The following is a 25,513-nucleotide window of genomic DNA, read 5'->3' as shown; positions in this document are numbered from 1 at the left end:
GCAGAGGTGGGCTGGCCATCTGCCAGGGATTATTCAGCTGTAATTCCTGCATTGCACGGGGTTGGAATAGATGATTCTTGGGAACCCTCCCAACTCTATAATTCTATAAATAAACAACTGTACTTATTGGACAGTTAAGAAAGTGAAGGCACATTTGCCTGTTGAAGAGTGTGCCTTCACTGAGTGTTTTTCTCTTTGCCCATGGCAGGAGAGGATTACACTCAGGAAAGAATTGGGCAGCCTTTATGCAGAAATTCTGCCCCCAGGACTTACACATGTCTCATATCAGCTGAACTCTTATCTGGACTAGAGGTTTGATAGGCAGTCTTGCTGGGCTGAAGTGATCATTCCCCCCCTTATTATGCAGTTTGCTTTTGTTTTAAAGAAGAGTGTGCATGCTTGTACCATTCACACTGAGAAACTGTCACTTCCTTATGATCTCATTGGTATCAGGCAGTCCTGGGCACCAAGAAATTGTGCTGCAGACAGTAGCCATGTAACTGATAAGGAGTTCTGTTTTCCTCTTAGTCATTCATGAGGCAGAACTCCTGGGCTGGTTCTTTTGCACTACGTTCTGTCTAAGGAATGTGTCAAGAATGATGTGCATCAGTGGGAGCGAGCACATAAGTGTTACATGCTGTCATAGGCAGTGGCAGTGGTGGGGTGGGACTCTAAGGAACAGGAGCAATGTGTCTGGAAGCTATTGCATGATGGCTTCAAAACAAGGGTAATTCCACCAAAATACTTAGGGAAGGGAAATGGCTTGGCAAACATGGAGAGATAGGGGAATGTACTTTAGTCAACAAATGATAGGATCTGACGGCTTTTCATAATATACCCGAACTCTAGGGGTAATGATGTGCATGGGAGATGGTTGATGATTTGAACACTGCTGCCAAATGATTTGATGGTTTGACTGCTGTTGTGCCTCATTGGTGGCTAAGTAAGCCAACACAGGAAGGGCATTTTGTATTCCAATATATGCAATTGAACATGGAACTAGAGTACATTAAGGCTAGTTAACTACCGTATTTTTTGCTCTATAAGACTCACTTTTTCCCTCCTAAAAAGTAAGGGGAAATGTGTGTGCGTCTTATGGAGCGAATGCAGGCTGCACAGCTATCCCAGAAGCCAGAACAGTAAGAGGGATTGCTGCTTTCACTGCACAGCAATCCCTCTTGCTGTTCTGGCTTCTGAGATTTAGAATATTTTTTTCCTTGTTTTCCTCCTCCAAAAACTAGGTGTGTCTTGTGGTCTGGTGCGTCTTATAGAGCGAAAAATACGGTACCTGGCTTGCTTTTGTGCTCAGAGTGTGAAACAATCTGCTTATCAAGAAATAATGACTCCACAATGTTTAAAGATGAATGAAGTATTAGTGCTTCAATTTTCTTTGCTCCCAAATGGATGTAATAGCTAATTCAGGGTTTGACACCAACTGCAGAGGATTCACAATGGTATCTAAATGTGTTTGCACACTATGCTAGCCACGTGTTGCCACATGAATCTTATTACCATACTTTTCTAGAGAGGCCAGCCCACCAAGACTTTTTGCTGCCTGAGGCAGTGCAACAAATGGCACAGTAACAAAGTCCAATCAAGTTGTTTTTTTCCCCCTGAGGCAGAAAATCTCACAAGTACCATTTTGTATCATTTGAGTTAAAAATATAGTAACAACATTGGTACATACTAACAGTATTTTTCCCCTTCATGGCACCCCAAATCTGCAACAGAATATCATTAGGCAGATTGAGGTGGCCACCTCAGGCTGCAGTTGCTGAGGAGGGCATGCAAAATGGCAGCAAAGTGTGGGAGGAGACAGCTGTATGTACCTGATGCCCTCCTGGGCAATCTTAACCGGGGTGAATTGGGGGGCTGGGGGGGGGCTGAAGTTCAGTCTAATCTGCCTCTCCGTCAGGTAATATGCTAATGCAATACCCAGCTCAGATTTTTAACAATTGTCTCCTGCCTTCTATCCTCTGTCCCTGCAAACGTTAGCTTAAAAATATTATCAGACTTCAGTTAGAATCCATTTCCTTTCCTTCTCCTCTCCCCCCTCCCCCTTTCTTTCTAATCTATCATCTATCTCTTTTTCTGTCTTTCACTGCTCTTCTATAGTTATACTATTTTGAGTGATTTCATGAAACACACTGAGTTATTTTTAAAGTGCAGTCCCCTTGAACTTGTGCCTTACAAGATTTTTTCCTTGGCTAAAGATCTTAGTCTTTTGTTCAAACTGCCTGAAAAAAATGATGTGTAGCAGCTGTTTTTTTCCAGGTCTTTTCAAAGTAGGGCATGTCTCCCATTCACAGCCTTCTTTTTCTCCCCTGAAGAATAAAGACATGGTTATAATAAGCCCTTGCCATCTTCTGAGTATCCCACTAGTTCTTCCCCTACTGTTTTGTATAAGATATCCATCTTCTAACAAGAGACACAGAGAAGCATTGCTCTCAAGAGTCCTTTTAAGACTGATCTGTAGAAAAAGGTGAGTGACCGCGCTGTCAAAGCTAAATAATCCTCTCTAAAATGTACCCAAAATAGCTACAGGTATGTTAGTTTTACCTAAGAATAATACTTCAATTTCTCTTCACTTTCTTTTTTCCTTTGCCTATTTACAAACTTTACATACATGCCTGCTGCTCGTGTTCTGAATTTTTGCCAAACCCAGAGGTTCAGGGCTTCTGTGGTTTCTTTTTTGCACAAATGCAAGGGAAAAAATCCTTTGCACTAAAATCTATTCCCTTTGTACCTCACCTGACATCCAGGGATTCTGCTTCAGGAAACTCTACCTTAAAACCTCCCTTCACATCAGTTATAACTGGGATTTAACACAAGTTTCTCTGTGCTTAAATGTTCAACTTTTCCATGCTCCTTTGTCTTGTAAAAAAGGTAAAGGTAAAGAACCCCTGACAGTTAAGCCCAGTCGCAAATGACTCTGGGGTTGTGATTCTCATTTCACTTTACTGGCCGAGGGAGCCGACGTTTGTCCACAGGCAGCTTTATGGGTCATGTGGCCAACATGACTAAGCCGCTTCTAGCAAAACCAGAGCAGTGCACGGAAACGCGTTTACCTTCCCGCCAGAGCGGTACCTATTTATCTACTTGCACTTTGACGTGCTTTCGAACTGCTAGGTTGGCAGGAGCTGGGACCGAGCAACAGGAACTCACCCCGTTGCGGAGATATGAACCCCCGACCTTTTGATCGGCAAGCCCTAGGCTCAGTGGTTTACACCACAGCACCACCCTTTAATGCTTTTCCATCCTCCTTATTCACTCACATATCACTTTATGACATAACGTGTAATGACGCTCACTCACTTTCAACAGAATTGAGCATAGTCCATTTTCAAAGCACTTTGCCTTCAGAATATCACCAGAAGTTTCTTTTTTTAAAATAAATATTTATTAAGAATTTTCCATTTTAAAAAGCCAAAAAGAAAAAACAAAAAGAAAAATTAAAAACATATACAGTTTGCAATCCTTATTTTCTATAACATATTTCCCTGACTTCCCCGCACCTCCCCTTCTTATATTCTAATTCAAATTGTAAATTCAACAAGTTCTTATCCCCAGTTTTTAACCTTTTTATACTTAATTCATTTTAAAAAACCAATTTTACCTTATAAACCTCAAAATTTATACCTCAGTACTCATTCTTAAATCCTTTTTTCTAAAGTCGACCCAAATTCCCTTCCACGAATTCCCCACTTTTCATACTGATAACAAAACAGAATAAAAAGAAAAAGACAAATTATAATTATACACCCTTTGGATCCCCAAACCCCACCCCATCCCCTTTCCCGGTTTAAATCCCCAACAAATGTCCATCAGTCTTAATCTGCTATCAGCCTGGAGATCTCACATCCGAGGCCCTTAATTGTCTCTCAGTTCCTCTCTGCCGGTTTTTTTGATAGTCCTTAATATTAAACACCAGATCTCGGAGATGCTCTAATCCGATGGGGACAATGCTTCCTCCAGCCAGACCACCATACTTAAAAGTGGAGCCCAAATCTTGTTTCTTGCTCCTTTCAAGTCCAAATGTCCCCAAAGCTCCAGCTTTCACCTTAATCAAATTTGTAATCCTTAGATCTTCAGATCTCCACATATAGAGATCTCTCCATTCTTCAGTCTCCAATTTGGACCAGATTTTCATCATCCAATTCTTGTTTTCCTTTGTAGCCATCATGTCAGGACTCTGGCTCTCCTTTGTCATCTGCAACACCACATCTCCTCCTTCCCTTTCCTCAAAAACAACATGTGTCTCTTTCTCCACACTCTCAAAGTTCTCAACTTTCTCCTCTTGTCCAGCTGCATGAACTTCCCGGATCAAATCCTTATCAAATTCAATGCACTTGTTTACTGTTAAGTCCAGGGTTGCAACGTTAGTAGCCAAAACATCAATTTGGCCTTGTAACTTTCCCAAGAGAAAGAAAATTCTGTCCAATTTAGCTTGAGTTTTCCCTCCTTCAGCCATTCTTGTAATGTCCCAAAACCCCCTCTAGAGGGATTTTGGTTACTTAGTATTCCTTCCAGTTCAAATCCAAAAATCAAGTTAGTTTGTATCGGTTCTTCCTTATCTTCAACAAAGTATAACCAAATTGTAACAAATATAACCAGCAGAGACAGAAAACAAAGTTCGCTTTTTCTGTCTTGACAGCTAGTTTGACAGCTGTCAAGCTCTTCAATATCTCTCCAACAGGCTTTCTCGCGGATCACTCCCAGGTCCGGGGAGGGGGTGACACTTCAGCTCCAAAAATTAACTCTTATCCTCCAGTAAAAATTACTTAAACTGCCAAATCGTGAAATTAATATATTTTGCCCAATAAGAAGGAAAAAATCCTCTTGACCTTAGTTAGTTAGTCCTTGCTTTAGATTATTTATAGGACAGGGAGACAGACTTCCTGTTTACGCCTTCCCCGATTGTGCCTAATTAAAAAAAATAATCCTTTAGAAATCCAATTTCCGTACTACTCACGGGTTGCTGCTTTAAAGTCCAATTGTTCACAAGAAGAAGTCAGCGCTCTCCGACCATGGCATGCGGCTTCACTCCGTAGGAGAAGCAGTCGACTCACAGCACTGCGCCGCTCACCCTGTCTCCCGTTCCGAAGCCTTTAAAAAGGCTCCTTCACGGGTCGGGGGGGCGCAAATAGTGCCTGCCGAGTCACCAGCTTCACAGGCTTCACCGCCTGTGATTTTTAAGGGTCCCCGCGTCGCCGCAGCGGCAAGACCCGATCCTGCGGACCTGATTCCCTCCGGAGCTCAGAGGGAATCCGCCATTAGTCGATCGCGCTAACCCGGAAGTCCAGAATATCACCAGAAGTTTCTTCCCATTTTGTAAAATAGTCCCAGGTAGGTGATTTGATCAAACCAATCTCTCTCTCTCTATATATATGTGTGTGTGTGTGTGTGTGTGTGTGTGTGTGTGTGTGTGTGTACCATAGCTGAGCAGGCTGGGACTCCCAGGCATTTCTCATTAGAAGACTACTCTTAAATGCTTCACACTGAAAGCAGGTATGTCTGCAAGAAATATTTGAAAATTCAAAGTGGTAGATTTAACCCTCCCTCTTCTGACCTCAGTCACCACCTCCTGGACCATTTGGAAAGCCAAGGCCATAAAATGTTTTTTTTGGAATTTGCCTGTCTTTCTAACTACTATTCCAGAATATAGATTAAAAGCAGAAACACTGGTGGCCTGACCCTACTGTGTTGCAGCTAGCTAATAGCATGGCAAGGGAAGCAGAGCATCATGTCAGACTGGTGAGGGGAAGCTGAAAATGAAAGACTTCGAAGGTTGTATCCAGTCTAATAATTGTGTATGTAGAAAATTTCCACAAGTGCAGCTGAAGTTCCCTTCTTTCTGTCACGGTCCAGTCACGGGCAATCAAAGTCCCGGCTGGGGACGTTGGGACCAGGGGCAAGATGGTGGGGTGGGAGCAGGAACAGGAGTCCAGAAGCCAGGAGTCAGAAAGCCAAGAGTCTAAGGATCAGCGAGCTGGGAATCAAGAAGCCAAGGGTCCGAGGGTCAAGTAGCAAGGAGTCATGAAGTCAAGGATCCGAGGATCAGGAAGGAGTCACAAAATCAGGGGTCCAAGGATCAAGAAGCAAGGAGTCAAGAAATCAAACGCAGCAGGACAGGGAACGTGTTGCTGTGGCAAAGAGCCGAAGGGAAAATGCTGACCTTATATCTGTGGGAATGTTCTGGGGTGCAGGAGAGGATATATTGTGAGATTATATCCTAATCCAACTTGTGCTAACAAGTTCCCAAAATATCAGCAGAGTTTATAACATTCCCCTTTTAAGTTCGCAACGGTAACGTGTGCACAGGTTCGCTAGAACCTCTATAATAATTACTCTGGTAATTTCCCCCTTTGTTCCCTCTTAAAATACAAGACACGACACAGTCTTTATAAAAGTATAAAAGAGTTTACTCACGTTCTGTTCACAATATGATCCCAGAAGGCAGACAGCTTAAACAGGTAAAATACACTCAGAATCTATCTTATGGGAAGATAGTCCCTTAGTCCTCTCTTGGCTGAGAGCCAAGAGGGCATGTTGCTCCTTCAGAAGATGAAGATGGCAGAGAGGCAAGAGGCAAGAGAGAGAATGGCTGCCTGCCCTGTGCTTTTATCATTTACCTGCACAGGTGAGGCCACACCCACCTCTGGTCACATGCGGAGGAAGTCCGTCCCCAGGAAGTTTACCTGCTTGCTGGACAGACACCCCTCCCCATGTTCTAACATGTACACTCTAGGAATGTTGTCATTGACTGCTCCTGTGTTTACATCCCACAATATCCCTTCCCGGCTCTTGCCACCAGGTGCTGTGAGTTACCAGTCAGCCTCACCTGTGTGGCTGCACCTTGCCTCTTCAGAACAAATTAAGGAAGGCCCCAGTCCTGCAGAGTCCTATTGGTCACAGGAGCTGGCTCCTGCATGCACACCTGACACTTTATCTCCCAGAGCAGATTTGGGAGGTGCATAGTGGGAGAGGAGACAGGAGCACTCTTGGAAGTCATTCCACATATGAAGTGCTTTGGTTGGATACAAACCAAAGGACTGGACAGTTGGAAGGGTCCTTGGAGGACTACTAGTTCAACCCCTTGCTCAATGCAAGTGCAGCACCTCTTATAGCAGATTGCCACTTGGTCTCTGCTTAAATACCTCCAGCCTTGGTTTTTGATCAGCACCTGCAAAACTATTGGCTATTTGTATGCTGATGACTGCTAAGTGCAAAGATTATTCAGGACTGAACTGACCTTTGGAAATGTGAGTTGAGAGCACCAGGGTGGAAAATATATATTATTTATTCTTTTTAAAACAATTATATGTTGGTCCTAGAATTAAAACAATTGAAATTATCTCCATCCCCCACAACCCCCGCATTTTGTCTGATTTACATTTTGACTTAAAGATGTTTGGACTATTATGTACAATAAAGTGGTATGCATTTTTATGTGCTAGCTAGTTCTTTATTTTGAGAATCTTAGTTGTCATAGTGCAGATGTTCTTTCTCACTCCTGTTGAAATTCAGTGAGCAAAAGCACGGTTAAATATAATAAGTGTTGAAATAACGCTTGGGACTTGGACTTCCGTTACTAAAATAGTTACTATTCTGCGTGTGACTATTAAAAATGATCGCAGTGTTTCATAAACGAATTGTGTGGGGGGGGGGTGCCTATAAAGTTCAAGCCTCTGTGGTATTATTCAAAGCTCTATGAAGCAATCGTTTAATGAAGTTTAATGAAGGCTGGGCAAAACCAAAACAAAACAGGTCATTGTGGGTTGTGATACGCTATGCTGTGATGCCTGATTGACGGAGTCCAATCTGTGCTATTCTGTGATTTTACACACCTTTCTGACTTCACAGGAATGTTGTGTGAGGATAAATGAGATAAGAACTGTAACTACTTTGTACTTAAAAAAGGAGCATTTGAATGATTGTGAAGGGCTACAACCTGCACAAAGCCCCAGAATTCAGGATTAGAACACAGAACTTCAGAGACCAGTCCTGTGCATATTTGGGCTTCAGACCCCCTTTCCTGGTAGGAATGCCTAACATCAGCTTCTACGATAGGCAGGCAGAAAGAGGCCTCCTGATTGGCAAAGCCAACTAAAAACACCAAAAAGCCCACCACCTTTTCTGATTCTCTCTAGTCTCCCAGTTTCAGTTCGGTTACTGATCAGGACATATTCTGGATCCCAGATGGAAACTGAGATCTGTCCAGAGTGGTTCAAGATAGCCCCCGATGACCTCAGAACAGATTGGATTGAGTCTACCTGGAGTGATCTGGAACAGTCAAAAGTAGGGAGGCTATTAAACATGTGACTAAGCAGCCAGGACAATGGGGAAGAAGGAAAATATGCAGGAGAGACTCTCTGCCGCATCTTCTATCTACCACAGCTTGCTGCGTGTTTAATAAAGGTGTATGTCAAGGCCATAACAGGTGCAAGGGCCCCAGATATCAGTTTAGGGTCTGGTTGGGTCTAGCCCGAATCTGGGCCTGATCAGGATCACCAGATTGGGCTCAAAGCTGGTGGTGGTCTGCCTCCACAGAAGGAGGCAGTGTGCTTTGGAATACCAGTTGAGGGGACCACAGGAGGGAAGAGGGCTCTTATACTCAGGTTCTGCTTGTGAGCTTCCCATAAGCATCTATTTGACCACTGTGAGGACAGGCTGCTGGGCTAGGTGGGCTTTTGGTGTGCCCTGAATCTGTGGTTCTATTAATGCAGCCTAAAAACGCATTCACCTCTTTTGCAGCTGCATCACGCAGCTGATTCATGTTCAGCTTGTCAATAACTACAATTCCAAGATCCTTTTCACATGCACCACTACCAATCCAATCTCTGTGCATTTGATTTGTTGTTGTTCCTGCTGCTGTTGCCTAAAGGCAGAACTCTTTTTTCAGCCCAGTTTTTCATTCTGATGTGTTCCATGGTGTTCCATGAAAGTATCTTTGGCTTCAAAATGTGATTTGGGAAGCAGCCTCTCTTTTTTATTTATATGCGAGGAAATGCCAGGGGGTTCTTGGATTTAACTCAGTATTTCTTTGGGGGTGCATAAGGTCACCAGTCCTTCAGTAAAATTATTGCTGTTTTCTTACTGGCATGTGTTAATTCAGCTGGTTCCAAATTTGTATAAATGTTCCCCTTTCCCGAAACGAAGTCTGATCAGGTATAATGTAGCATTTTAATGAAAAAACACAAACAGCATAAGTAACAGGCAAATTTTAGGCATTAAACAATTACAGATGTCACTGTTAATCAAATATAGGTATTAATTGTGCTCATCAACTTACGTAATAAAGTTTTTCTAGCCCTCTGCATGGGTTTTCTTTTCCTTGGACCTTGATTCCTAGAAAGCAGAACCAGATTTCTAGGAATGTATCCACGTTAAAATGTAAGAATGCGACAATTCATCTCATATTTCATAGAATCAGAATTGTAGAGTTGAAAGGGACCCGAGGGTCATCTAGCCCAACCCCCTGCAAAATGCAGGAATCTCAACATGCAGTACCCCATCCAGTTCAAAACCAGGTGTGCCACTAGCCCTATTTAGGCATTTCTACATGACTTATTAATTTATTATTAATGATTATGAAATAAATTAGATCTCAGGAAAGTTCACAATGTGAATAGATACTTAAATCAACACATGAAGGGAGGTACAGAAGCTCCACCCACAATCCCTGTTCCAGCCAAGCTCCCTAAGTTGGAGGGCTACTGTCTGAAGCTCCCTTGGTGCTTTAGAACCCCAGAAATTCAGTGTTCTAAAACATGCAGGGGCTTCCCCACTGCAGATAATCAACTCTGGAAGGTGATGGGGACAGGAAGTAGAGCTATCAGGCTCATGCCTCTTCCTCCCTGTGCATGTTCATTTAAGGCAGTCTTCTTGAATGTGGTGCCTTCAGATATGTTAGACTCCAAATCCGGTCATCCCTGACTTTTGATGACACTGTCTGGGGCTGTTGGGTGTTGGAGAGTCCCAACATATCTGGAGGGCACCAGGCTGGTGAAGGCTGATGGAAGTAGCTTGTTTGCTTTATTTAACAATATTGCTATAGTAATAATAATAATAATAATAATAATTTATATCCCGCCTCCCCGGCCGAGGCCAGGCTCAGAGCAGCTAACATCATAAAAGCAACACAATATGCATAAAAACAGACATCAATTATTTAAAGTACATCTTAAAATTAATTCAGACAAGTTAAAATCTGGGAAGGTGGCAATTATCAGGTTGGAGCTGAGAGTGGTTAATACTTGCCAGGACCAATTGTTTTCACTGAGCACACAAGGACCTGTGAGCAGGTTGGGGGCCTCCTTCAGTTTTGTTTTATACAAAAGAAAGTAAGTCAAACTGCATCCTGCCCAAAGGCCTGGCGGAACAGCTCTGTCTTGCAGGCGCTGCTGAAAGTTGTCAAATCCCCTTGCTCGTAATAAAATATCTTAAGTGGTTTACAAAAAGAAAATAAATGTTAATAAAAGACAGTTAAAAACAGGCATCTCATAGAGTTGGAAGGGACCCTAAGGGTCATCTAGCCCAACCCCCTGCAATGCATTCAAACAACATTCAAAAGATAATTAAAAGCAACAGTAAGCAAAAGGATGCAAACATCATGCCAGCCATGTCCAGATAAAGGTAAAGGGACCCTGACCATTAGGTCCAGTCACGGACAATTCTGGGGTTGTGGCGCTCATCTCGCTTTCAGGCCAAGGGAGCCGGTGTTTGTCTGCAGACAGCTGTGGTCAGCAGGACTAAGCTGCTTCTGGCGAACCAGAGCAGCACACGGAAACACTTTACCTTCCCGCCGGAGTGGTACCTATTTAGCTATTTACACTGCTATTTGAACAGCTAGGTTGGCAGGAGCAGGGACCGAGCAACGTGAGCTCATCCCGTCGCAGGGATTCGAACCGCTGACCTTCTGATCGGCAAGCCCTAGGCTCTGTGGTTTAACCCACAGCGCCACCCACGTCCCTATATGTCTGGATAGGGTTGGCTTAAAGAAAAATGTTTTAAGCCAAGGCTGAGAAGAGTACATTGAAGGTTCCTGCCTGGTGCCAACAGGCAGGGAGTACCAAGTTATTTCTTCTTGTGCACAAAAGAATGGACTTGTGTCCAAAAATATGCAGGGAATTTGACTGAATGTTAGGAAATGGCATGATGTCACACAGTATCTGTTCCTTAAGGCTTCTATTCCAGCTCCCTCCTCTTTGTCAAGAGCCAGTGCAGTGTAATGGTTACACTGTCGGACTAAGACTTGAGAATTCATAATCCCCATTTGGCCATGAAGCTCACTGGGTGACCATGGGCCAGCCGTGGCCTCTTAGCCTAACCTACCTCGCAGGGTGGTTGTTATGGGGATTAGATGAGGCAGGGGAGAACCAGGCAGTCAAGCCCTTTGGAGACAAAGTGGGATAGAAACGCAACAAACAAACAAAAATCAAATTGATTCTGCCTTGCAATACTGTGGTGTCCTCCTCAGCAACTTCCTCCTCCTCTTATCGCCTCACCTTTTGCGTCTATATTGCAACCTAAACAGTTTATTTTCACTGTTTGGTAGGGAAATGGTTCAAGGAAAGCTGTCTTGCCCTGCCCTCTCCAATACCTCAAAAGCTTAGAAAACTCCAAATCCCATGAGTAATCGTTTAAAAAGATGAGTTTTCTTCCTCTCTTGCCAGCAACTAACAACTGCCCTCCCCACTTTAGAGCTTTACAGGGAATGGCCTGTAAAATGAAATGCAGTCGTCCCCACCCCCCCTCCTTCCCGTCTAGCATTAACGGTTTAATTCTCCAAAGGGCTGGGCTTTGGCAGCCTAATTTTATACCAACTACCGAGGCAAGCCTGGGATTCTCTTGTGGGCTATTATTTCACAGAGTGTTTATTTACTTGTGGCCTGCCTGGTGAAAGGGCTCAGCGTGCGTGAGGCGGCTCTGTTTTTCTCGTGCTCCGCATGCTGCGTTTTAATAGGATTACCGTCAGTTTAAACGGAGGAGAACCCAAATCGACGCTCATTTTTCTTAGCTAGCGAGGTGGCTTTCTCCGAGTGTGTGTATTTAAAAAATAGGGAATACCAGAGAGAGAGAGAGAGAGAGAGAGAGAGAGAGAGAGAGAGAGGAAACATTCACTAAGGTATTACAGTATTCTCCTGCGCGTGAGGGAGGTTCTCCTCACAAGCAGAAGATGCTTTAGGTTTCAAAAGTTCTGCGAGTTATGTGTGTGAGAGAGAGACGGAAATAAATGTCAGGCCCGTTATTAACTGACAGAAAAAAATGGTGACACCGTTATAACTTCCATTAAAAAAAAAGAAAAGTTGAAGGTGGCTTATGAGGTGTTTTTCTACGCTTTTTCCTTGGAAGGCGCGCGCTTCCATATTATAAGAGCATTTAGGAGGGAAACGGAGCCTGGAAGTACTTGACAGGAATTGTTTGTGGTCTCTTTTCTCCCTTTCCTCGTGCGGGGAGCAAGCTCAGAAGTATTCAGATAAGCTACTTGTGTGTGAGAGAGAAAGAGAGAGAGGGGGAGAGAGAAAAAAGAGACGCGCTCCCCGCTCACAAAACGGGTTAAACTTTTAATTAGAACCCGTAGTGGTAGCTGCTGAAGCTTAGCGGAGATTTATATAAGCTGTTAAGAAGGACACAAGGCTGGGCTGTGTGGAGCTACCGCTGCTGCTGCCGCCGCCTCGGCTTCAGCCCTTGGCTGGGCTTCAAGGCGCGCCGGGGCAGCGTCTGGGAGGTCTGCCCAGGAAGCGGCGCGTGAATGAGGAGTTTGTGCGAGAGGCTCTGGCCCCCACGCCTCTCCGCGAAGCGCGCCTCCCCTTGCTCGGCGCGGTGTAGCATGAGCCTGCAATAGCAGAAGGAGCGCCTTGTTGTTGTTGTTATTATTAACTTGACTGCTGTGAGCCAAGGCGCAAGGGAGAGGAGAAGAGGAGGAAGAAGAAGCGTGGCTCTGAGAAAGAGAGTGCGAGGGTCCCCCTCTGAAGTGGCAAAGTCATGGCTTCGGTGTTCATGTGCGGAGTGGAGGACCTGCTCTTCAGCGGGAGCCGCTTCGTCTGGAACCTGACGGTGTCGACGCTAAGGAGGTGGTACACGCAGCGGGTGAGGGGATGCCACCAGGCGCTGAGGACGTGGTGCGGGATAAGGGACGTCTATCAGGTAAAAAGGAAAGGGGGGAGCCCTCCGGCGCTTTGGTTGTTCCTCCTTCTTGCATAGCCCCCAAAGAAAGGGGGGGTGAGAAACGGGGTGAGAAAGCCTATGTGCAACCAGCCCTAACCAACTCACCTGTGGGATGCTCTTGGATGAAGCCTGTATGTTTTCTATACATGCAAAAGATAATAGCTTTTGGTTGGCTCTTATTTTAAAAAATTAAATTGCTGGAAATGTTACTGTTTTATCCTTTTTATATATATAAACCCCATTGAGGATTTGTTGGTAGGCATCTCTGCTTCGAACTATGGAACTCCCTGCCACAGTGAGCCAGTGATGGCCGCCAACTCGGTCAGTTAGCTCAGTCGATTAGAGCGTGGTGCTGATAATGTCAGGGTTGCAGGTTCGATCCCCATAGGGGCCATGTGCATATTCCTGCCTTGCTGGGGGTTGGACTAGATGTCCCTTGGGATCCCTTCTGAGTCTACAATTCTATGGATGACTTTGAGAGAGGATTGGATAAATTTTTGGAGGGAGAGGGCTATCAAAAACAGCTAGCGGTGGTGGCTATGCTGTGCATCTGAATACCAGGTGCTGGAAACCACAGGAGGGGGAGGGCTCTTGTTCTCGTGTGCTGCTCATTGGTTTCCCACAGGCACTTGGTTGGCCAGTGTGAGAACAGGGTGATGGACTAGATAAGCCATTGGTTTGATCCAGCAGGGCTCTGGAGGGAAGGAAGGAAGGATGAATGAATATTGAATGAGAGGCATGTAGGCACAAACTTACATTTTCATAGTCCCTGGAAAGATTGGCAATGTGGAAGTCCAAGATGCCAGTGTTTCTGTTTTCACGTGACTTAATTGACTTGGACGTTCACACTTTCTAAAATTGTAGTGGTTTCTGGAAACTTTTGCTGGGCAAAGTGCCCTCCAACGGTGTTTAAAATTGCTAATTGAGATTGATCGCCCTTTCCATCCCTATGCCTTTCAAAAGGACAACCCTTCGCTGCCACCACATGCTTTTAAATCCAATGGGGTTAATTCAGTGCCTGCCCTTCACGTCCATCAGGCAGAGCATGCATTGGGCATGAAACTTATTCATGATCCCATATTTACTCTGTTTCTGCAGTGATTATTTATGGGCCCTTATGCTGGTAATTTGGTTGTATATTGGATAGGGAGAGGTATAAATATTGAAATGTGTTCTTCCAGTAACTCTTTCCTCTCTCCACCCCATTTAATCCTTGGTTTGCCAGTCGGACAAAAATCCAGCAGATACCTGGAAGTGCTGCAGAGCGATGGCATACACTCTACTGTGATTGTTTTAAAGCTAACACAATTGTTTTCATTATCTGCATTTTCTGTAAAAGCAGTCCACGAGGCATTAGGTGCAGGCTTTTTACTCTCCCCAACTGCTCTGTGCAATTTCCACGCAAAAGAGCTGTTTCATGTGACAGGAGAATCGTTTTGAAATACTCAGCCTGCTGTTGTGAATTTCCGTGCATGCGTATGCGTGTGATATTGAAAGGGAACGCATGGGTGGTTCAGTGAAGGATCTCTTGAGATTATAGTACTTAATGTACAATATGTATAATGTGACCTTCTGTGGCCTTACAAAGCTGGCGCATGCCCTTGAATTTCAGTTGGAGTAGGACATCCAGCTGATTGGCCTTTGTTCCTTATAACAGAGCATGAGACTCTGAATCTTAGGGTTGTGGGTTCAAGCCCCATGTTGGGGAAAAAGTTTCCTGCATTGCAGGCGGTTGAACTAAATGATCTTTGTGGTCCCCTTCCAACTCTACGATTCTGTACACCAGGAGTAGGGAACCTTTTCCAGCCTGAGGCCCGCATTCCCCTGTAGTCACCTTTTTGGGGGTGCCATGTGCAGGTGGGCAGGTCCAGGGGCAAAAGTGGGTAAAGTAATGAATGTAGGCTTGGTCCATTGAAGGCTTGTCCCTAGTCAAAACCAACTGAACCTCAGGGATCAGACGAACCAGCAGAAGTTCCCATCAGAAGAGCTTGGTGGTCGGACAGTTCTTACATTCTTTGGGCCCAGCCTGTTTAGAGCTTTGTGAATAAACACAAGAACACTGAACCTGGCTCAGCAGCAAATCAGCAACCAGTGCAGTGCTCTCTGCAGCCAGTTACCTTCTCCAGTGTGGTGTAGTTGTTAAGAGCGGTAGTCTAGCAATCTGGGGGACCGGGTTCGCGTCTCCGCTCCTCCACATGCAGCTGCTGGGTGACCTTGGGCCAGTCACAGTTCTTTGAAGTCTCTCAGCCCCACTCACCTCACAGAGTGTTTGTTGTGGGGGAGGAAGGGAAAGGAGATTGTTAGCCGCTTTGAGACTCCTTAAAAAGGGAGTGAAAGGCGGGATATCAAATCCAAACTCTTCTTCTTCTTCTTCTTCTTCCTGTGAGCAGTGTGGCTTCTGAATTCTGCATATTAGTTTATCTCCCAGACCAGATACAAGGGCAGTCCCAAATGAAGCATGTGACAGTGGTCAAGCCTTGCGGTTGCTCATTCATGGACCACTATGGTCAGGCTGTTTTGCTCCAGGAACCATCTCAGCTGGCATAGCAGGTGGAGCTGGTAAAAAGCACTCCGGGCCATTAAGTTGTGGCTTAATGCATATGCTTAGCAAACACATGAACAGTAGGGCTCCAGGTTGTTGAATTCTGCCCCGTTTCTTACATGGCTGCAAGTGAAGCTAAATTGTATGTGTGTGGTTCCTCCCACAGCCATCCTCCACAGGATCTGTTGACGGGATAGTGGCAGGTTAGGTGGTGTTGGAACAACGTTGCAGTGGCAACTATGAGTTTGTTCTGACATTTGATCCCTTTTGTGGCCCACTGTCCTCCCTTGCCCTAAGCAGCGGTTCTCAACCTGTGGGTCCACAGATGTTGTTGGACTACAACTGCCATCATCCCTAGCTAGCAAGGCCAGAGCTCAGGGATGATGGGAGTTGTAGTCCAACAACATCTGGGACCCAAAGGTTGAGAACCGCTGCTCCCTGGCCTTTTTGCCCAAGTATTGCATTATCAACCCTGCCTCCTTGTACAGGACAGCTCAGTTTGGGAATATTTTTGTTGTATACTCTTTTCACTCTCATTCTGGAATACTAGAACTCTTTTAGAATCTACTATGTATTTATTTTGTCCTGCACTTCCTAGCTTCACAAAAGATAATGAGTAGGTAATTTTGAGCTATTCTTCTTACTATGTGATGAGAAATAACCTAGTTCAGAGTTCGTCTTACTTGAGATGAACATTGGGGGGGGGGGGAGGAATTGTTCCCAGGTAGCCAAATTTGTACTGCTGCTTTATACCAGGTCAGATTATTTTTCAACCTAGCCTAGTACTGTGACTTATGACTGGTAGCGTCTCCACAGGTGTTTCAGGATACTAGTAGGATCAACTTCACTCAAAAGGTGTGGTTCCATAGATGTGTAAAAAGAGCCCTGTTCTGCTATTTGTATGACTGTGCAACGGATGTGGGAGTGTGCATGCCAGCTCAGCCCTCAGTGCCCCCCTACATAACAATCAATCCATGCTCCTGTTTTCCCAACTTCTGGAAGTGGAGTTTGAAGGTCTGCTCCCATTATAAATCAGACAGGTGTTGTCTTTTATCTTTTCAGCAACAAGCAACAACTTCCTTTCCCAACAAGCCACTTAAGTGGAGTCTGTACTTGTATTGGATATATATATATATATATAGTAAGTTGATGTTTCTTATTGCCAAATTGCTTTGAGGTGTTTTATGAGAAGTGATACACAAATAAATTAATAGTGCTCAGGCAAATACGATTAGAATCCTCCCTTTGATTAGGAACCTAGACTGCACTAGGTGCACATAGCCAAATAAAGAGGAACTAATTTGCATGAGATTTGCATACATTAATCATATGTATAGAAGCAAATTTTAGAAATAATTTATGCCATTTAAATAGAAATACAGCAAGTAATCCCCAATAATTGGGAAAGCTATGCCTAGGTGACCTGTGCTTGCTCAGTCTGCTGCTAAGGGGCTAACTGTAAGACCTTCGTGATATCTCCTTTTGGTCCTTTACCTTTAAGCCACACTTGGATGGACAGCCTTTCAAATGGAAGACACTTCAAAATAGAGCAGAATAGTTAAAGAGCTGCCCTCTATAAAGTAGGATACACAACCACCCTAATCACACAGTGTTCCTAAATGCAGTTAGAATCTCCCTTAAGACACTTCAATCAGAGTACCACTCTGAGTTGTTCAAATGTGGTACCAAAGGACATGCATGCTTCCAGCCTGGGGCAAGGAACAGGTGGTCCTCCAGATGTTTTTGGACTCCTGGCCGCCATCGGCTCTCACCAGCATGGTCTAGGATGTTGGGAGCTGTAGTCCAGCAATATCTGGAGGTCCTCATTGATTTGGAGGGCCTGACATAAAACAAGGTCCCTATATTTTTTCACCCAATTTTGGCAGACAGAGTACTTCTTTCTGTCCAGAAAGAATAGTGGTGCGACCTCAAACTTTCCCTTATGTGCTCCATACAAAATAGAGCAGCATGTCCTCAGAAATCTGCATTGGAAGGTGCTGATGAAGAGTTGGCACACAGGGTCTTTGCAATCCTGGCAGGGTCCTTTGCAAGTCTGTAAGAGCTAATACTAATAGTATTAGGATTTGGCCAGACTCCCAAATAAAGCCTGGAGCTTAGAAGACTCCAGGAATGTTATCCTCTTGTTTAGAAGGTCATTTTTACCTCAAGACACAAACAGATGCCAACCTTTCCTAGTATGAGTGCAGCGGGGTGTCCCTCAACTTTGGAAGCCTTCAGGCATCTTTAGGGAAAACATTGTTCCCTGTAAGAGTTAGCTCCTCAAATTTCTATAGTTTATCTAATGTGCTCAGGACACAATTGTCCTTATTTTGTTGTTTCGGCGACTCTACAGTTTAATACTGATTCCATTGTTGAGCAGGAGTGTGGAGGGTTGGTAATGATGCTTTCTTTAGGTAGCGGGAGGTCCAGATCCCTCGCTCACCAGTCAGGTGCCAGGCTCAGTGCAGCCCATACATGCTTAATATTTTGCCCTGATCAAATCTGAAACATTGGTACTGACAAGGATAGAACGTGTTGGGAAATAACAGGATATAAATAAGGTCAGCAGCAAGGAAGGTTGGTGGAAGGTTGGTGGCTGCAAGTGGGAAGATGCCTTGGTGTGTATATGAACATATGACGCTACCTTACACTGAGTTATAGCCCATTGCTCCACCTAGCACAGTACTTTGCTTGAAAAGCATATGTTCCTATCACTGAGCAATGATCTCTTCCCTCACCCCAGTCTACCACTGGGGAGACATACCACTGGTGCATCTGGCTCAGGATTGTTTCTATTCACCCAAAGTGGATCTCCACGATCTCAGTAGTCCTACACAGTGCTATTATCTGATATCCTTCAGCTGTAGCTTTTCCTGCAGGCAAATAATGCCCTTTACAACCGTGTTACAGTCCCTTTGAGAGAGTGACCATGCATAGCACAATAACAATATACAGTAGTTCTTCTGTATACAGTGAAATAGTGTTTTTTCCAAGAGGTCTTCCTGTTGGATTAATCTGGGGATTAATCTTGGATTAATTAATTGGATTAATCTACATAAAGTGGGATGTCACTGCAGAAGAGTAATGAGGCAGCAGGGAAACTGTGTGCCTGAACAGCTTTAGATTTGGTGATGGCTGACCTAAAGTTGTTGAAATGGAACTGGCGTTCTGTAGAGAGCGGGTGGAGGGAGCATATTCTGAAACCAGGAAGGTTGTTTCTTCTAGGTCAGGTGGAGAAACTGCTGACAAAGTACTTAAGCACAGTACATAAGCTTGGCAGTGTGCACACATTTGCTCGAGACCTAACTTGTGAAAGTGGAATAAAGAGAGAAATAGGCAATTTCTGCTTCCTGTAATTCAGACTCCGTTAGCTTGGACAGCTGCACCATTAACATTTCCTCTGCCACTCCACCCTTGATTAATTTTCCAAAATGATATCGCACACAAAAAAGGGAAGGTCTTTACAATTCTTTTTCCAGATGGAAGAGAGAAATTGTTAGCTTTGAAACACCCAATACGAGATGTAGGGTAATGGGGCGAACGAATGTTAAAGGCTAGTTTACTCTTTGACTTTCAAGATTGTTCAGACCTAGAATTCTGAGACAGCTGTTAGTTCAGATAGGATGTTTGCAAAGTCTGTCTTAGCCCCCTTAGCTGCTGCTGCTATAATAATTTTCTATTGAATTCCACTAGATGCCTCCTTTATTTCAAGGTAAATTCTCCCCTTCTTGAAATCATTTCATCTATATGCGTAATTTGGAGTGTACTAATTAGAAGGTCTTTGCAGCAGTTGGGAATGCTTTATGTGTGTGTGGGAAATCCCTAATTGATAAAAAAGCAGTGTTTACCAATGTTGCAGTGTCTTACAACCTGATCCCAATTTTGTTTAAATTTGGAATCAAGCTCCAGTGAGTTCTGTAGGGCTTTCTGTCTTGAGTGTTTGTGTTGTGCATTTGCTAATTAGCAAATTCTGACAGTTTCCTTTTTTAAAAAAAATAATTTTTATTAACCGACCAATCAAATCAAATCAAGGCCGAATGTTAAATTTTGTTGAGGGGACCCATATTTCAAGATCTGAAGGGGCATTCTGATCATCTTCTTGCTACTGTGTTAATGTCCAAATCAGTCCAAACAAAGTTCATAATTCTATCCAGTCTTATCTTGCTGTTTCTGCATCTCATCTTGTTTGTATATTTTCTCTTTTTTCTTTATGATCTCTTCTGATACTCTTCTTAAGCCGATAAACACCAATAATAATCCTGTGTGAATTTTTCCGTTCATCCAATCCTCAAATCGAGATGGTTTCCATATATCATCGCATTCATAGATAACATTGCTCTTTCCATCATTAATCACAGAACTGTCGTTCTTAAGTCCCTCTGAGAAGTTTCACCCACAATATAAAAACAGTTCTATTTCTCTGTTTCTCCTCCCAGACTTAAGTCCTCCGACAGAACTTCCCAATATGGCGACGGTATTTTTAACTACGTCATTCCAAAGCCCTTATACATTCCACGCTCTTCTTAAAGCATGCTTTGGTGAGAAAGTTTATCTCCAGACAGACATAAATCCACAGCTTAAGTCCTTCAAATGACATTTCTGACTTGTGAGTGGGGGGGGGGATTCTTGTTTAATCACATAGAGGAAAGAAAGGAAAGTTTTTTCCCCCTTCCCCCATCCAATCCTTTTGCCATACCGAGTCTTGGTGTGTCTTCATCTGGTTAATTCTTCTTCTTCCGACTCGTCTTGTTTATCAGAGATCTCTTCTGTTAGCAGTCTTTACTCCCCCTCCTTCCTTGAAATATGTGCATTCGCTTCATCCTAATCGTTTCTTTTGAAGTTCTTGCAGCTAGAGGCGCGGATCAGAGGCACCGTCCAGGAGCGCCGATATCCACAGAAGGGCATTCTGCCTAGTGCCCCCATCCCCTCAAATTTGGGGGTGGTATAGGGCACAGCAGGCAAAGGCAGCCCCCCCAATCCTATTTACTCCCATCACAGCCTCCTTGTGTGGGTCGGAGAGATGTTATTGTCAGCCATCTTCTGATGTGCCCCTAGTGGCCCCCAAATGCTGACAGTTTCCAAGTATTTGGAACCTCATACGCGCATGGGATAATGTACAAGCCCATGTCCAATAGGTTGTAAGCTATATTGAGGCAAGTGTTTGATTAATATTAACTATCGGTTAAGTGCAAAGAATTGCCTAATTAGAAAGGTACCTCAGTCTGTAGGGCTTGTGGAATCACCTTTGGAGGTGAGTTCAGGCAGCAGTTCAGCTAGATGCATGGGTCCTTCCCTATCTATTGTTCTATAGGCATTCCAATTTGAGTATCCTTTGTTTTGAAAGGAAGATGTGGAGTTGGGTAAAACCTTCCAAGTCTTGCTGAATCCTCTGACATGGACCCTGGAAGAGAGGGTGTAGGGGAGCCTAGAGATGCCCCCTAAGATTTGCCAAGGTCCCCTATCACTTGCCAACAGAGGCACATTCATTAAGGGTTGATGTTGTAGTCAAGGCCAATAATGAATAATGAAAAGTGAGTGGTGCCATCCATTTTCTGGGATCACACCATTTTGTGTGGTTGGAAGCAGAGCTTTTTTGTAGAGGGAGGAGCTGAGGTGAGTTGAGCACTAATTTGTGGGGTTGGGGGAAGTGAAGAAGAGACCAGTCTCTGAGAATCAGTGAGCTTCTAATTATTATTTATTTACCGTCCTATATTATTCTCAGACCTAGGGCACTTACTTTCTCACTCACACGATCACTTTTTAAGCGCAGGTATGGAAACTGCACAGCTAGGAATACTCCTATGCTTTCTTTCCACATCTGTGTCCAAACTTTAGTGCCAGAGAGTTTCCAAGTGGATCAAAGAAAAGTTTGGGCATTACAATAGCTCTTTTAAAATAATAATAATAATGAAGCAGTGTCTGACGGTCCATGATTTTCTTTCTCTTTGATGAATGAATCATTAGAAATCATTAGAACACATTCTGAAATAATGAAAGTCAATCAAGTATGTCCTAATTTATGGTTAAACTTACTTTGCTCATTCAACTGCCTAAAAACTACTCTGAGACTATTTCAGCTCTGCATATTTCCACTTCAGTTTGCTTTTGGGCGGTGATGGTTAGACTGAATAAAATGATGTTTTGCATTGCCCCTCCTTCCCCATTTCTGGACAGATTTCATTTCCAGACTGTGAATTTCATCTCATTTCCTTCATGGCACTGCATGGGCCAATTTAAAAACAGTGCTCCCTTATGCACTGTGCATTTATGTAATATATTCCTCTGCTGACGTTGTTCGCAAGATATGTTAGATTTCACAAGCAGTGGTTGAAGTGTTTGAAAAGTATTTTTAAAGAACTACCTTAAGAAAGTTGGTGAATATTTTTATCTTCTTAGAAAATGAATATGGTTTTCTATTATTTATTTCCTTCCATTTATAGCTGTCCCCATATTAGCTATTCAGAGTGGGAAACCATAGTTCAACGTGCCCTAATTTCAGCTGACCAGCAACAGTTCTCTGCAGAGTCAATTCTTAAGGTACTTTCTAGGCCCTGGAACATAGGGCTTGCAGAGTGGGGAAGGGGCAGTACTAGCAATTTAGAGGCTAGCAAGTGTATTATTCCACAGGCTTTCATGGATTATCAGGAATGATGCATCTGATGAAGTTGACTTCAGCCCCAAATATATTGTGCTGCATTAAATTGGCTAGTCTGTAAGCTTGTGCGTTGAGCATGCTGCTTTATGGTAGTGAGTTATGGGCAACTAATAACCAAACTGGGGACGTGGGTGGCGCTGTGGGTTAAACCACAGTGCCTAGGACTTGCCGATCAGAAGGTCGGCGGTTCGAATCCCCGCGACAGGGTGAGCTCCCATTGCTCAGTCCCAGCTCCTGCCAACCTAGCAGTTCGAAAGCACGTCAAAGTGCAAGTAGATAAATAGGTACCACTCCGGCAGGAAGGTAAATGGCGTTTCCGTGCAGTGCTCTGGTTCACCAGAAGCGGCTTAGTCATGTTGGCCACATGACCCGGAAGCTGAACGCTGGCTCCCTCGGCCAATAAAGCGAGATGAGAGTCGCAACCCCAGAGTCAGTCACAACTGGACCTAACGGTCAGGCGTCCCTTTACCTTTAATAACCAAACTATGTAGCAGATCAACCTTCCCCAATCTGTTGCCCTCCAGATGTTTGGGGTAACAATTCCCATTGCTTCAAGCCAGCATGGCCAGCCAACAAAGATGATGGGAGTTGTAGTCCAAAACATCTGTAGGACAGTATGTTGGGGAAAATTATTTAAAAAAGGAAGAGACCTCTTAGTATCTTGGACTCAAGGCATTGAAGAAGAGAACTGGAAGCTCATTCACATGCTGGACTTCATAATGCTTAAAGGTGTTCTGCTCCATCAGTAGGCAAGCCAGTGAATCCTGAATTAGCCGCAATTTCTGGACAGTTATCGTTGTCTTGCAGTGAGTACTGATAAAACAAATTTCAAGTCTAAGCTGTTCTGCTTTTTTTTCCTCTAGGAGGAAAGAAAAAAGATACTTTGAATATCATCAAAGTCTTAAGTCGTTGGTATGGCCCAACCAGCAGCTCTGCCCACTCTACATACCCAAGCAATATATTACTTAAGCATCAAACACAGATGCACCAATAGAAACATTTAAGACTAGAGTGGTGTCAAACATTTTGGAAGCAAAGGAGAGGGTTAAGGCAAGTCATAGCCCCTCTAATCTTATTGTGTGTGTCATGTACCACCTGTTTAATTTTCGGATCTCCAGTATGGACACCTTTTTTTTTTAAGGGCCTTCTTCAATTTTTAGCCAATCAGGAACATGTTGAGCTTGTAAGGACATCACAGGAAGAATTACCCTCACCATGAAATAGTTCCTGGCTTTCCACATTTTTGTCCTGCTTTGTGAGCTACCCAAGAAACAATAGTAACTGGGTGTGCTTTGTGGAGGAGTATGCAGTTGTCGTCATCACCCCCCCCAAACGAATCGCCCCTTTGATGATGATAATAATGATTTATTTATTTATTTATTTATACCCCGCCTTTCCCGGTTGGGGTCAGCTTCAGGACTGGGATGCAATACAGTTGCCCCTGGATTCTTGGAATTACTCCTGAATGTTAAGCATATTATGAGATATGCCATGCAAATGACACTAATCAAGTAGAAATCCTTCAGCAGTTGGGACGGTTCCTGTTCCAAGTTCAAGCATAAAGCCTTAGTATAAATGGAACTTCAAACTTCCTGGATCTTCAGTTAATAGCTTAAAAAAAAGCAGCGCTCAGCTTCAAAATATTACTGCATCATTGAATATCCCAATTATGCTGAACCTTAATGCCAAGTTGTAACTGGGAAGGCTACCATGTCATAATTAGTCATTGGTAATTCCACTGATCTCCTGTACAGATGGCACATTGTCGCTGATTGCAAAGAGGATAATGCTGTCAGTGCTGGGATACATTATCTTCTGCTTCCTATGCATGCACACTTTTTCTCTCTTTGCCTTCAAACCAGTTGCTTATTCAGATCTGCAAATTTTGCCTCAACGTTTGGGTTAGCTCCTTGTTTTTGCCTTTACTCTTTTATTTTAATTTTATTTTCCAAGAGAAACATGTCATTTCTCAGATGAGAACATTTATTATGTTCATTAGATGCTGGGAAAACAAATAACATTGCGAAACTCCTACCAGAACATTATCTCATCGTTTTGTCGCTTGACCAGGGGGAAGAACAACTTTGTCCTTGGATAACATTCTCAGAAATCCCTAGGATATTGGTACCAAAGATGACTGCAGTAACTAGGACATTTACTAGGACATATGCCAATAGTGAGTTGTAAGGGCCTCCAAGGATCATCTAGTCCAACCCCCTGCGATGTAGGGATCTCAACTAAAACATCCATGACCAATCCAGCTTTTGCTTGAAAAACCTCCAGTGAAGGAGAATCCAGAACCTCCTGAGGGAGTCTGTTCTGCAGTTAGAAGAAGAAGAAGAAGAAGAAGAAGAAGAAGAAGAAGAAGAAGAGTAGTAGTTGGGATTTGATATCCCGCTTTATCACTACCTGAAGGAGTCTCAAAGCGGCTAACATTCTCCTTCCCTTCCTCCCCCACAACAAACACTCTGTGAGGTGAGTGGGGCTGAGAGACTTCAGAGAAGTGTGACTGGCCCAAGGTCACCCAGCAGCTGCATGTGGAGGAGCAGAGGCGCGAACCCGGTTCACCAGATTACGAGTCTACCGCTCTTAACCACTACACCACACTGGCTCTCCTGGCACAGTTCCTGAAACAAAGTATTTCTCAAACTTGGGTCTCTAGCTCTTGCTGGACTACAACCCCCATCATGCTGGTCATGCTAGCTAGGGACGATGGGAGTTGTAGTCCAACAACAGCCAGTTACTAAAGTTTGAGAAATACTGGCAGACATTCATAAGTGTTGTGATACACGGGTTGAACTTTGGTGCTTGCCACAGTTTGGATGGTAACCCCTTGGAGGAGGCCAAGCACACAGTGATCATTCTGATTGCCATGTGCTTAGCTTCCACTTAAAATATTGTAGCAAGGCTTACTGTTGGATCTCTGAATGGCCAATGCATTATGTCCAAAAATTAAAAAAATGCAACAATTTTTAGCTGTAGCTATAAACATGCTATTTTTTTCCTATTTCTGAGGTACCAACAGTTAAAGCACAAAGTGGCAGTCATGGTCAGCCAGACATCACAGCTAGAATAGCAGGCTTGGGGCTTCGTCACCATGACCTGCTGTGTCAACAATTGTATCCTTGGCTGGCACCACATCTCTC

At 43.9% G+C, this 25,513-nt stretch overlaps 1 protein-coding gene across 7 annotated transcripts in view; it reads left to right on the top strand.

Moving 5' to 3' along the window:
• FRMD4B (FERM domain containing 4B) overlaps positions 1 to 25,513 on the top strand; it is a 243,446-nt gene that overhangs the window by 89,395 nt on the left and 128,538 nt on the right. For 2 of the 7 annotated variants that reach the window (XR_014005103.1, XM_081184007.1), the window contains exon 1: positions 12,873 to 13,149. The exons of 1 other annotated variant lie outside the window; for it this stretch is intronic. Coding sequence is in view for 5 of the 6 variants with exons in the window: in XM_081184007.1 (XP_081040133.1) it covers positions 12,988 to 13,149 (162 nt within the window). In the remaining variant the exon portion in view is untranslated. Of the gene's footprint in view, positions 1 to 12,871; positions 13,150 to 25,513 lie in introns of those variants that run through there. 4 more of the 7 variants (XM_081184008.1, XM_081184010.1, XM_081184009.1 and 1 more) reach the window with 4 other exon arrangements.

Source organism: Podarcis bocagei (genome assembly GCF_964188305.1).
Source record: "Podarcis bocagei genome assembly, chromosome: 2".
Lineage (NCBI taxonomy): Eukaryota > Metazoa > Chordata > Lepidosauria > Squamata > Lacertidae > Podarcis > Podarcis bocagei.
This window is presented reverse-complemented; position numbering and strand designations above follow the sequence as displayed.